This window comes from Watersipora subatra, chromosome 10 (assembly GCF_963576615.1).
Source record: "Watersipora subatra chromosome 10, tzWatSuba1.1, whole genome shotgun sequence".
Classification (NCBI taxonomy): domain Eukaryota; kingdom Metazoa; phylum Bryozoa; class Gymnolaemata; order Cheilostomatida; family Watersiporidae; genus Watersipora; species Watersipora subatra.
Window position 1 is genome coordinate 13,464,899 of NC_088717.1, and position 13,282 is coordinate 13,478,180.

Sequence of the window (13,282 nt, forward strand, 5' to 3'; positions counted from 1 at the left end):
GCACCACCAGTGATGGTGCTCAAATTTAAGGTCGATGTTGTGATATGTATAGACTTACATATATATGTGCTTATGGACAAAGTTCAAAATTACATCATAGTTACAAAGATACAGTCGAAAATGGTTTATTGCTAACACAGGATGGTGAGCAAGGCCTGGCTATAGTTCCATGCATCCTCTGCTTTCCAGCTCTTCTCTACATAGCTTAGCCTTGTACGTGTGTCTTAGCAAGTAAGATCCTGTTATTGGGGCATTAAACACCTGGTTGTACCACTCCGAGTACTCCACCCTTACTGTAGAAAATCTAAAATTCATTAACAAGATTAGGCAACTTCTCATGATAACACAGGTGACCAACAAAAACTACAGTTTGAAAGACTAACTTTTTTCATGGAGCTTATACTACGCTTGCCTCCCAAGAGGAAGCGCAGTGTAAACGGTTCTTTCATGCCACCCTTTGAAGGCATGAAAAAACCGCTTGACTTGACATCTCATAGTGACAGTTGAACTACTGACCTGTTGTTTAGTAGTACAGAGTGCCAACCACTAACAGCACCTCTGCTTCTCTGTTAGATTATACAATATTTTATAATAATAGACTATAATATTATATATAATCAGATGTAACGGTTATTTTATGGTAAAGTATAAGATAATAAATTATATATTAAATCCTACCCGCCACACCAATGCTAAATGATATGCGCGAAACACATTGCTGATGATCTATATACTCACTGTATATTATACCAGACAAGGCCAACTTCACCCACTAAATCTTAACAATAATAGAATTAGAGGGGTCCTGATGAATGCAGTAAAAATATTTTTATTTCATGGAGACCATGTTTTTTTACACTTTGTAGTAGCTGAGAGCTACAGACACTACCAGATTACTAAAATGTTCTTTAATTTGACCCTTTCAATTTTGGCAGACACCCATTTTATGTGACATGTTGAGCAGGTAATTGTACCTATTCTTATCATAAACTGGCAGGATTTCATGATATTTCTGCTGTGCAAACTTGCAAACTGAAAGGATTCCAAAGGTTAGCAAATCTCTTATATTCTGCTTGGAAGGTGTCTCCCTTACCTGTACTGTGGTAAAAACTCCAGCATTCCTGCCGTGAGTTCTAGCACACTGCTTGACAGCAATTGCCTCAAGTGGTTTTGGTAGAAAAATGCGTCTTTGTAAGAAGAGGCGCGGCTGTGGCTGGCATCTGTGAGCTCTCCAGTGAGCATGGAATAGAGACAGGCTCCAAGAGACCAAATATCAGCCCTTTTGTGAAGAATTATTTCGCCATGAGGATTAAGAGTTTCTGGAGCCTGAAATCCTGCAATAAATGTATCATAACTTTATGGTTAGATGGCTGCATCCTGCCAGATAGAATTATCAAACCGGTTCAAGCCAGGTAGTGCACATGATGTGCACGGTTGGTCATTTAGGCAGACTAGTTGTCTCGATCAATTGTGGGATTTAGCTCCCCTTGGACATACATCCTACCATGTACAAGTTTAAGGCATATTTTCCTCAGATTTATATTATACATGCAGGGTGTCAGGGTGACCTAGTGGTAGCATCTTTGACAAATATAGCATAGTATTATGTAGTATGTTATAATATTACCAAAAAAGTAGTATGCAAAAAATATTACTATTTTTGTTACCTATGTGCTATACCTACATGTAGGTAAAAGAAAATGCCTAAAATGTTTCGCTACTTACAACCAACTTGACAAGATCTGCTGTGACAACAATATGGTAACCTAGTAGCGCTTGCTAGATGTTTTGCAGATTTTGTTTTGCTGTTAATTTTCCTAAGAATAAAAGAGTTTTTCGATGATTAGTAGAAAGGCAGGACGTTGCACCTGATTGCATCTGACTTCAGTCAGAGCCAAATCAGGGTGGTTAAAGACCACTCATATGTTGATTTTTCTGTTGAGTTATGAAAGCATATCTTAGCATGCAGTGGCAGAAAGCTAAGCTATGGCTTGTACACCAGCTTGCCGAGGCTCATACCTCAACATACGAGCTTGATGCGCACTGGAACTGAGTTTGTATGTCAATTTACTCGTGTCTTAAGGCACTATTTCCTATATAAAATAACTAAATACAAATTACGTAATTCATTACCAAACTATGAAAAACCACACAAACAGGATATTACGGCAGAAAAACATGTTTTTGATTATTGTAACTCCGTACATACACTAACAAAGTGGCAAATACCTATTTAGTCATTAAAATCTGCAATAAAATGTAACATTATTTTGTACACTGCTGTAAGTTTATATCTTTGAGACAAATGTAACGGCGGTCTGACAAAGACTTGACAGCAACGCGTTCGGTACACTGAACTTTTGTGACACTACATAACCGAAACTTTGAATTTAAGTTAAATTAAATTACTAAACACGCATTTAAAACTAAGTTCTAATCTTTTAGTGAACTTACTTAAATTTGATCGTCTTAATTTTTATTAGCTGTTTCCGGTTTGGCGCTTCACCATTTTTGCCATTCACCATAACTTTTAGCCAGCCTTTTAAAAACTTTTTTCAAACTGATTCGAGGAGAAAGACCCAGCGATGCTGTTATTGGAAGCGACCTCTCACATACTGACTCATATGCCCGTATTTCAGAGATTTCTTGTATCTCAAGGAAGAAACATATTCAAAACACTGCTCGTATCTCGATTTTCCATATATTGGGACACTTGTATGTCGAGGTTTGACTGTATATATGTAAATTTCAATGTTTGTCTGTTGTTTGTTGTTATGTCTATCCATGTGTCCAGTTATAACGATTAAAATTTTTGAACGAATAATTGTTTCACACTGGATTTGAACTCGCGACATTTAAATCTCAAGTCCACAAACAAGCGCGCGCAACCACTACATTAAGCCGTTCTTATCATACTCAACACTCTTACCATATCTATCCCTATCGCAATTGCACACATTAAATATGCATGTTTTATCATTAGTTAATATTACATTTTTAAGTTTTTACTTTTTAGAAATAGAAAAAATTAAAATGTTAAAAATTTCTTTTTTTAACTTGTAATTTTCAAATGTGCCATTTCAATTTCACATTTCATGACGCCATCACTTTCAGGTGATTTCTAAGGCATTCGCTAAAACAGTAAAACCTAAAAACTTTTCACATTTGGTCAGACAAAGTACCCTCGCATGCTTCACTGCTACATGTTTGTACCAGTATCAAGATATATCCGTATCATCCATCAACACTTTGAATACAACGAGTTTCTGCCGCAACAGTAATCTTTTATACACACACTCCTATGTATTCGTCGTTACTAGTAATTCAACATGTTCATGATTTATATTTCGTTTTCTCAGTTTGTATTAATTGTATCAGCATCAAATCATTTTTCATTGTAACAGACTTTATGTAGCCATTACTTGCTAACTATTTCACACCTAAACACCTTTACAGCTGTTTTATTTTTTCTCTCAATTTATTTGAACTGCACATGTACAAAACACTTTTCTCATATGATATAACGTTTAAAAGTTCGAGTGGTAAATGTTGTTAAATAGAAATAAAGTTTCTGTGTAGACTTTTTTTACTCGGGCATTCAGCTAGAACATGTATACGAGCAGCCATTGTTCATGAACTTCAACGTCCATCCTATTTACTCGAGCAAAAATATTTTACTGCCAAAGGTGCCATTGTTTTTGAGCCAATTTTATTTCGTAACGAGAATTAAATGTCTTTTACTGAGACTGCCCTAAAACATGTTGTTGATTAGACGACTTCATGTCGTGGATTGAAGAGACCATGTGAGCATTAACTAGTGAATATTATTTGTGCACAATGTGCTAGCTTCTTAAAAGTGCTGTTGTTTGTACCTAACAACCATAAATTATAAATCCCACTTTGTTTGCATGTGTGTGTCTGTGTATGTCTGTTTGTATGTCTGCCTGCATAAACACTATGCATTTCCACATTATTTGCTTAATTTCATCCAAACTTCACATGCATATGCTCCATGCCTTCTACAAGGACGCTAAATTGTTCGATTTCAAAACCCTATTTAGTCTTTGAAGACCAGACTCTTAATTAAGGATGTGGTTGCGTCAAAAAGGTCGATTTAATGAAATTAAGACCAATAAAAGGCTAAAACATCAGCTACAATTTGATGTCATTTGGTCTGTGTAGACTAACCCTGTCCAGAGATATATGGGTTTGAATGAGGCAATCTTTTAAAAAGCTCAGATTCCAGCGGGTGCTTCATTTGTGACGTAACGAGTGATGCATCTGAAAAAAGTCCACGAGTGATAAATATAAGGTCGCTTCATTAGCCAATCATCAGCACAAAATTCTTATATAGGTCGTAATAAATGTTATCACTCGTAAAACGCGTTGTCTGTGATCTCAAATTTAGGGATTTTACTCTATTATTAGATCGCATGGATATCAATATTTACTATATTAATTAACACCGTTACTTTAATGAATTACTCGATCGACACGTTTTATTGACGAACAACAGAATTGTAAAAATTACTGTAAAGTTACTCCGAAGGTGACACCCACCTGCAGGCTATCTGACTAAAAGTAAAAGAAATGCCATGCATTACCAGGTTTGCCGCTAGTCAGCTGTCAAAATCGAGGATGAGAATAAAACAGCTTACCAGGCACACCGATAGAAGGATCATATCTGCTCTCATGGAACGGACAGGTCTGACTCAAGTCTATCAGCTTCACCTCATTTGACTCACTTAACAGGAAGTGCTGAAGAGCTATATTTCTCACAGCGTAACCTGAAAGATAATTTAACGCATCGCAGATGTGCATATTGTCATTATGGTTTTTGCTCTTGTCCCCCTTGGGTCTATCATGTTCAAGGCTGCCAAGTATTTGAAGGCGCCCGGCTTTTTAGTACCTCTGTTAAGGCAGTAGCTCATAAACTGTGTTCGATCAATACGGTACTCAGGGATTAGATGAGGCTTTTTCAAAAGTTCGAGGGAAGGTAGCATGTTTCATTTTAATTATTTACCGGTATACTATAAATATTTTCAAGTACAAAAAGGTTCGACAAGTGTGCATAGACAATTGCAGGGTTCAAGGCATTCGATAAGGTTAGGAGCTCCTGTTCTAATGCGATTGAACATTCTGAGCTATACATATTACGTGTATTTGTGTTATGTAACTGTAACAGTTTATCAGTCTCTGAATTTCAATGTCAATTTTTGTTAAATAGTTTAAAAGGATATCTTATTGTTTGGTAACAATGATATGTTATCTAAGCTCGTTGCTAGTTTGAGTAAAGTGAACATCTCTGATGGCTTTTACAGTTTTATTATATTTTTTATGAGAGAAGCGACTCTAGGGACAATAGATACCCATGTCAGATAGTTCATGCTGTTATTATGGCTCATCTTAAAGTATCAGTTTGAAATCCTTAAAACAAAACTAGAGACTTACATGTACGTAGCTAGAAAATTGATGGAAAAGTAAAATTACAAGTATTGTATTTGAGGATTTGAAAGGAGCCGCACTGCAACATGTTCATACTGTGCTGCTGCAGGGCTGTAAAGATCTGGTCATCTCTCAGTCCTCACAATAAATGCCAACTAGTGGAGTGTTACACGCCAGGGAACTTTAATGGTTATTGATTGTTTTAACAGTTCAGTTTAACAGTTGTTTTAACTTTCTATAGCAAGTTGCCATAATTCAATGTTTTAGCCTGGAGATCTTAAGCAGCGATAGTTTCTCTCCTCGCTAACTGAGCCACTAACTGGCCGAGTGTGCGAGAATCCGTCTACGAGAACAGCATCGCTCGGTCTTTCTTGTCAAATCAGTTCAAAATATTTAATAAAGGCCGGCAAAAATTGAAGGTGAACACGAGCCAAAAGAGCCAAGCCGGAAAAAAAATAAAAATATGAAGTCAGAATTAATGTTAGTGTAACGAAAGATTAAAACTTATTTTTAAATAGTATTTAAAAATATGTGTGGACTAAAATACACATATTATGTATTTTAGTCCACACATACACACATAGTTCAACTTAGCCCTAATTAAGTTGAATTATGTGTGTATAGTTCAACCTAAATACTACACTTAAATAACATAACTTAGCGAGTAATTTTCAAATTAAATTTAAATTTAAAGTTTTATGTTATTTAAGTGTCCTATTCAAGTTATGGCTCATGTGGTGGTGGTAGATAGACAATGGTGGTTAATACCTAGGTTAGCCACTACTGTTTATCTCCAAGGTAAGAACTTCTTACAATACATAATAATGGTAGAGTTTATTATTGGCCGTAACCACTATATAAGTATTTGTTACTTTATTAGTGTAGGTGATGAATGAAAACAAGTAAAAACGCATTTTCCATTGTGATATCCTGTTTTATGTGTTCTTCTCAGAGGGTGGGATGAGAACAGATTAATTTGTATTTTTATAGGATAATTGATTTGAGATGTTAGAGAATTGACATATGAGCTTGGTCCGAAACGCATCAAGGTTGTATGTTAAAGTACGACTGTAATATGCAGCAGACCGAAACAAACTAAAAGCTCGATCACATTGATCAGAAAAATTTCTCAATTTTTCAAATAGTTGCAAAACATTGACTACAAGCTGTATCAACTGAATTATGCAAAATGGAAGTATTTACTGTTTGTCTTACCTTGTGTGTGAATGTACTTCACCGCCGCAAACATTTGATGGAAGAACCGTGAAGCTACTGCTTCTGTCATCAACATTGTTTTGTCAAGAATCCCAGACAGGCGGCCATTTGGGCAGAACTCGAGCAGGATAGCATTCTTAGAGGATTTAGTCTCAAACTCTTGAAACAAGCAAAACTAGAGACTTACATTTCTATGAACTTGCAATAAATCTAACAGCAAAAAGTAGAACAATTGTATTTGAGAGCCTTAAAAATATCTAGTATGATCTCTCTAGGAAACCACCCCGCAATCTGCTGCTTCTGCCCTGCTGTGTGACTCATCGCTGTATGTTACCAAGTTTTAATATGTAACCATTCTTATGTCTGGCCAACAGTATTTATTTTTAAGGGATAAACAAATCCATGTTATTATCAATTTTATCTGGGTACCATGCCACAACTTATAAGCGATGTCAATAAAAATCAGTAGAATTAAATAAACTTGAATCAAACGCGCAACATGTCAAGTGCAAAACACACCATCATGAAAGCAAGAACATTCCTATATCTTCATAAATGCATACAGTCGCATTATATATAACATTTTCAAACCTAACCAAAAACTAAAACTGTTCGATTTTCATTTGGCTTTCTAATGGCTAAGTTGAGAATCGAGCTTCAAATCAGCAATTAAGATAGACCTAGTAGCTTGACAATCGAGTAGCTTGACAGACTTTAGTTCTGTGACAAGTCAATCTATGGTGCGTGTGTTTTATTTCATCACATAGTAGAAATATAACATTAAGTCAAAATAAAGATATAGTAATAATATTGATTAGGTTGAACAAAAAATGAAGCTTAGTTCCTATTGTTAAGGCGTGATGAGGCCCACGTGCGCAGTAGCACTGCAGCTAGTCGAGGCGCTGGGCCTACAGGAATTGGCAAACCTAAATGGCAGGTCTAGGTTTAACAAATGGCTTTCCATCTTAACTCTAAAACTGGTAAAAGCAGAAGTTTTGCGTAAGTCTATTGGAGACAGTTCCATTGTGATGGTACTCCGTATGCAATTGTTTTTCGACCTGAAGCAGTATAAAATAATGGTAAAGAGAGATTGGTTTCTAAAAATCTGGTGTTATAGTGTGAATCCTTCGTGGTTTAGTCATCACTTGAATAAAATTTTGAATGAGCTATCAAGAGAATTTTATACTGATAAAGTTTGTCAACGGATAACACAGAGAGTATGGTAAGTCATAGATTGATGGTAGTATGATTCATAACTAGCTCCAGTCTATCTACATACTCAAGGTTACTAGACTGTCGAGTAGTTTATAGCGGGCAGCTGCTTGAAGGCAGCAAATTTTCACACAATTTCATGCAAGAACATCTGACTATAACTAAAAAAACAACTCGCTCCTTTAGAAGTTTAACGCTATTTCAATGTGACATCATCTGCTGGCAACCAGGTAGGCAGCAAGCGGCGAGATACTCACGTCCTAAGATGCTGATGATATTCGGGTGGTTCATCTGTGTGAGGTATTTGATTTCATCTGAGTTATGCTTAGCCTCAAAGCATGGACTGATTGTTCGCAGTTCTCTCTTACAGCAATGGTTTCCGATATTGGTAAGTTTCACAGCAACATATCTGCAACAGGAACATCTTATCAAGAAACACTAGAAATTTATTAGTTTATTTGAAAAACTCACACATTCACCTTTTTCACCATTGCTATGCACAAAAATCAGTCAAAAAAGTGACTACTGGGATTAGACTAAAGAATTGTTATGTCAAAAGGCCATTGATTGGCTAACATAAAATCAACTAGGCCAATCAGTGAAAAGGATACATAAGATCAACTTTAGAGTACTTGATATGTTGAGACAAATATTGCTCGATTTGCATCACGTGTAAAAAAATGGAGACAACCTATCATGTTTTTTTACGTTATCAAGCCGTTTGCACATGCGCTCGTTCACGAAAAAGCCGCCATATTTTGTAAAAAACGATCGTTATTCTTTTATTTAATAGTACTTTTTGGTGTTGTTTTGATACTATGATAAAAAATTGCAAACAAAAACATCGTTTTCAAAAATTCATTGCAAAGGCTTCGTGTTTTTAACAATAAAATTGTCTATAAAGATGGCCGACAACGATAAAATGACGTCACGACGCAGATTTATAGTTGAGATTCAACTGAATATTAACGGCCCAAGTATGTACTAAGCTACACGCTACCTCAGCTTTTTAAAAAGCGGTTTGTTAAGCACTCAGGTAATCAGAAGTCAAGGTTTACAAGTATATTTATGACCCGTGTAAATAGGTGCTTGCTACATGAATTTTCCAAAAACATGTTTGTTAACCGCTCAGGAAACTGGTTATAAAATTCATTCTTGAATACATACTGATGTGACGCCTCTCTGTAGCCCACAAATATGTTGGAATAAAGGCCCTTGTAGAGATGCTCAATGCAACGGATACCTTGGACGGCCAGGTCCTTAGTTGATACATCTAAACAATTTCTTCCAGTAGATACTATGGTCTTGTTAGCCTGTGGTATAGACGGATATCTGTGGGCCAGAGGATCACCTGTAGTAAAATGTACTACCATTAACAAACCAGGCGATGATTCTAAAGAGGTTGATATTGTTCATGCTGTTTATAGAGAAAGTAGCTCACAATAAAGTGCTACACTGAAATGACAAATAACTCTGACATATGGTGTAGGACAACTCCTGTGTGTTTTGCCAAGCAGCCTTTCATATCCATCCTTAACCATTAAGTTGAGGCTAGCGCAGCACTGGTCGTAGGTTCTACAGAAAACCTAAGTTAGGTTTCAAGAAGGTGAGTGAGCACTGCAGCACGCAGACGGTTATTAAGTATACCCCTTCGCTTCGACAAAACTGTAATTCACTCACCAAAAGCAATGTAAACAATGAATATACTACTAGCTGGCAGCAAACACAATTACTCCACAATTACAACTAGCTCCATGAGTTTATTCGTACATGGCAACATCTTTGTATTATGCTCTAAGATGTAATTGTACCCTTTGTCAATCATTGCAAAATATTGATGAATTTTACCAGAGAAAATCGAGCAACCATATATTGCTGGATTGTTTATTTAATATTGAAAACTCATTAAAAATGAGTTTTCAATATTTTTAAATTCGTTGACTTCACCTACATACCTAAGGGGCATTTTACTCTGCAGACTATAGCCTTAGCATCCTCATTAAATGGGTCTCTGATTATAGCTGTGCATTCATGATTCTTACGAACATTCAAAGGCTTTATTCGGCCGCATAAGGGGGCTTCACAACCCAGAAGTACAAATCCAGTTGCGCTATCTCCACTGCAACATAAACGTCAGCATAACCTCACAATATCAATATACAATATTTTAAGGCCTTGACACGATAAGTTATCAAATCATATCAAGTAGAGACAACTTCTCACCGTTAATGCCCAAGGTGATACAACTGGTTTAGTGTAACAAAATAGTATAGCGTGGGTTTATTTTGAGAGTTGTCTGCACTATCTTGTCTTTGCTAACCTTGGATCCTTCCAGCAAAGGTAAGACACTAATACTACCTATGATCTCTACACTAAATGACTAACAATATTTCTTCCAAGTGAGTAAAGATGCTTGGAATGAAATTAACTCTAAAAATTCTCTGAATAATCCAATCCCTAAAACCGTTGCCATTCTTAAACTTTTGGCAAAATATTCTGGTGTGTTATATGTAATATACCTTTGCATGCAACATACCAACAATAGTCTTCGATACTATATTAGGAGTCATATCTTCTGTCCAAAATCAAGGTTGGACTCCGGGTAGAAAGATTGCAATATGTGGGATTCGAACCCACAATATCAAGCTGGGCTGCACGATGCAGTCAAATGCATATGAATGAATCAATATGAACTTTATTTATGATCAGTGCTAGAAGCCATTGAGGTCATAAAAATTATGATAAAATGATAAAGGTGATTGCTGTCAGCGAAAGAACAAAATAGTGATTTGCTCATCAGAGCTGGGTGCAGCGAGTATCAATTTTATCACTCAATTTTTATCAGTGATGCTTGGAGGACTAGCAAGTAGGAATATGCCAGCTTAAACAATGTTAAACGATATGACAGCTTAAACGATGTTAAACGATATGACAGCTTATTCGATGTTAAACGAAATGACAGCCTAAACGATGGTAAACGATATGACAGCTTAAACGATGTTAAACGATATGACAGCTTAATCGATGTTAAACGATATGACAGCTTAAATGATGTTAAACGATATGATAGCTTAAACGATGTTAAACGATATGACAGCTTAAACGATGTTAAACGATATGACAGCTTAATCGATATGACAGCTTAAATGATGTTAAACGATATGACAGCTTAATCGATGTTCATCGAAATGACAGCTTAAACGATATACTTATTATCTGTGCTTCATTGGCACAGCTACCGATCTCCAACAGCACACTGGACTGCCAGGGCACTAGTATATAATAATAACTACTAATAACTTCCCTTATTAGTCCTGAGAAGAGCTTCTGCAGTACTGAAGTACTGAGGTACAAACCCACCGGTCAGAGGATGAATGAGCCTGCATGTTTGAGTCTGTCACCCCATTTCCTCCAGCTGATTTACCAATTTTTGTTGCAGGAATATTTGTGTCACTCGTTGAGCGGGAACTTCGATTTGGCATAGCGATTCGCCTTTTACGCTCTGAGCTGCTGTCGCTGCAAGCATAACAACGCTTTGATTAAGGCTGATAGGAAATACAGAGTTTGTTAGTTAGTGAAAAGGTACAACTGGATTTATTGGCCCGTTTTTGGAGAGTGCCTTTAGCTGTTGACTGAGAAAGAAACGTTTGAAGTTTGGTTTCCATCGTTGACAATTACCATCATTACCAGCATGACCCAGCAATAGCAGTTGACTACTTGAAATGTTCCTAAACTGCAAAAATACAACAAACAAAATCTCTATCTAAACATGTTCTTCATCAAGAGCTGCATTCAGACTCTTTTAGCATCATATCAATTTATGAGCTTGTTAAACAAATGACCTTAAGAAACAAATGACCTTGAGAAACAAATAACCTTGAGAAACAAATAACCTTGAGAAACAAATGACATTGACAAACAAGTGACCTTGAGAAACAAATGACCTTGAGAAACTAATTCTTTTCACAATGTCGTCTATAAGACGACCTTGTGAAACAAATGACCTTGAGAGACAAATTACCTTGAAAAATGAATGACTGCCACAAAAGATGACCTTGATGAGCTGCCTAAACAACTCCAAATTAAACACAATTTGATTTATAAAATGCCTACGAAGTAATTGATATCAGTGTTACCATTATCAATGTAGAATAATTTCATATACAAGTAAAAATCAGATGATAGTTTTTTAGTATCTTTTGAGCCAATCAAATGTCGATCTCTTATCCTACAAACTAAGAAAAAACTTGTGTGAAAACTGAGGGCTGTAGAGACTAGCAATCTGGACTTACAGGCTTTGGGAGAGAGAATTTCCACTGGTAGACTTGACAGCGTTGGCTGGCGTCTCGGCAGGAACAGGTGATACAGATGAGTTATTGTAAGGCATTCCCAACTTTCTATCCCGTGCTACTCTACCAACAGGAATAAACAATGGTTATAATTATCAAAGCGCACACAGCCAGTGTCTAGCTTACTACCTGCAGAGAGAAAAGTACTTTCTGGAGGCCTTTTTTATGATCTCATCATGTTGTGTTGCTGTTTTCAACACTCTAATTGAAGAATACGTTGCTAAAAGTTCTAAATTGAATTTTTTAAAACATGAATTATAAATAAAATGTAAAGCACATTTTAAACATGATCAAGTTAATTTTTGAAATAGTTTTTCCTGAAAAATGTGTGTCATTTATGGCCATGTTTAATGGAGCTTGCATTTTATAATTCAATCTTTCATAAGGTGTGATTTATGCAACTTTGTCAACAACTAATGGCGTTCATACATATGTATGTATTGTTATAGGCAATGCTTTTGCGATCAATTGATTTGAATCTAGCAATTTACAGAAAAAGCTTTAAACCTCAGGCACTTGAAAAGTTTAAGTATGCCATATTTACAAACAACATGTATAATGCAAACTAGTATAAAGATGATATTGAGCATCTACTTAGAAACTCGACAATCAAATGAAATAGTGACCAAGCCTTTTGGCAACAACTATGGAGAAGTTATCTGCTTTAATTCATCTAATTAATAATCTCTTTGGGATAGAGTTCACCTACTATGGTTCAGCTATAAAACTTACTACATGAGAGACTTACAAAAGACCAGATGATGTCCAATACTCTCAGCCTCGACAAACCAACTAAGAAATCCATAAAAATAAAGAATTTAAAGTATTTTTTTAATAAAAATTACCTGGATTCCTGTCCACTCAAATGAGATGTAAGGCAATCATCTGTGTCCATAGAGTCATAAAGAAGACAGAGCATAAGCCAGCCGGCTTAAAATGATAGAGTATCAGCTTCAGTCAGCGTATTCACAGAATATGAACTATTTTATATAAAAAAGGAAATGAAAACAAGGAAACCAAAAACCGATGATGTCATGTGCCAAACAGTGGTTTCTGTAAAT

General features: G+C 36.1%; 1 protein-coding gene across 1 annotated transcript; it reads right to left on the reverse strand.

The window, feature by feature from the left end:
- Window positions 1–65: 65 nt before the first annotated feature.
- Window positions 66–13,116, reverse strand: LOC137406802 (maternal embryonic leucine zipper kinase-like). The gene is made up of 10 exons (XM_068093414.1): window positions 13,067–13,116; window positions 12,165–12,284; window positions 11,233–11,388; window positions 9,828–9,991; window positions 9,040–9,223; window positions 8,130–8,281; window positions 6,661–6,819; window positions 4,659–4,787; window positions 1,094–1,334; window positions 66–304 (listed from the first exon to the last, which is right to left on the reverse strand). Exons 1-10 carry the CDS (start codon window positions 13,114–13,116, stop codon window positions 160–162), a joined length of 1,500 nt encoding a protein of 499 aa, XP_067949515.1. The 3' UTR covers window positions 66–159.
- Between the last annotated feature and the right edge of the window lie 166 nt (window positions 13,117–13,282).

Excerpts from the sequence above, each read along its gene's own strand:
- LOC137406802 (XM_068093414.1), bottom strand. The coding sequence starts at position 13,116 with ATGGACACAGATGATTGCCTTACATCTCATTTGAGTGGACAGGAATCC. Across the intron at positions 8,282-9,039 it reads TACAGAGAGGCGTCACATCA|ATATGTTGCTGTGAAACTTA; the intron begins GTATGTATTCAA and ends TTCCTGTTGCAG. Across the intron at positions 6,820-8,129 it reads TATCATCAGCATCTTAGGAC|AGTTTGAGACTAAATCCTCT; the intron begins GTGAGTATCTCG and ends GCTTGTTTCAAG.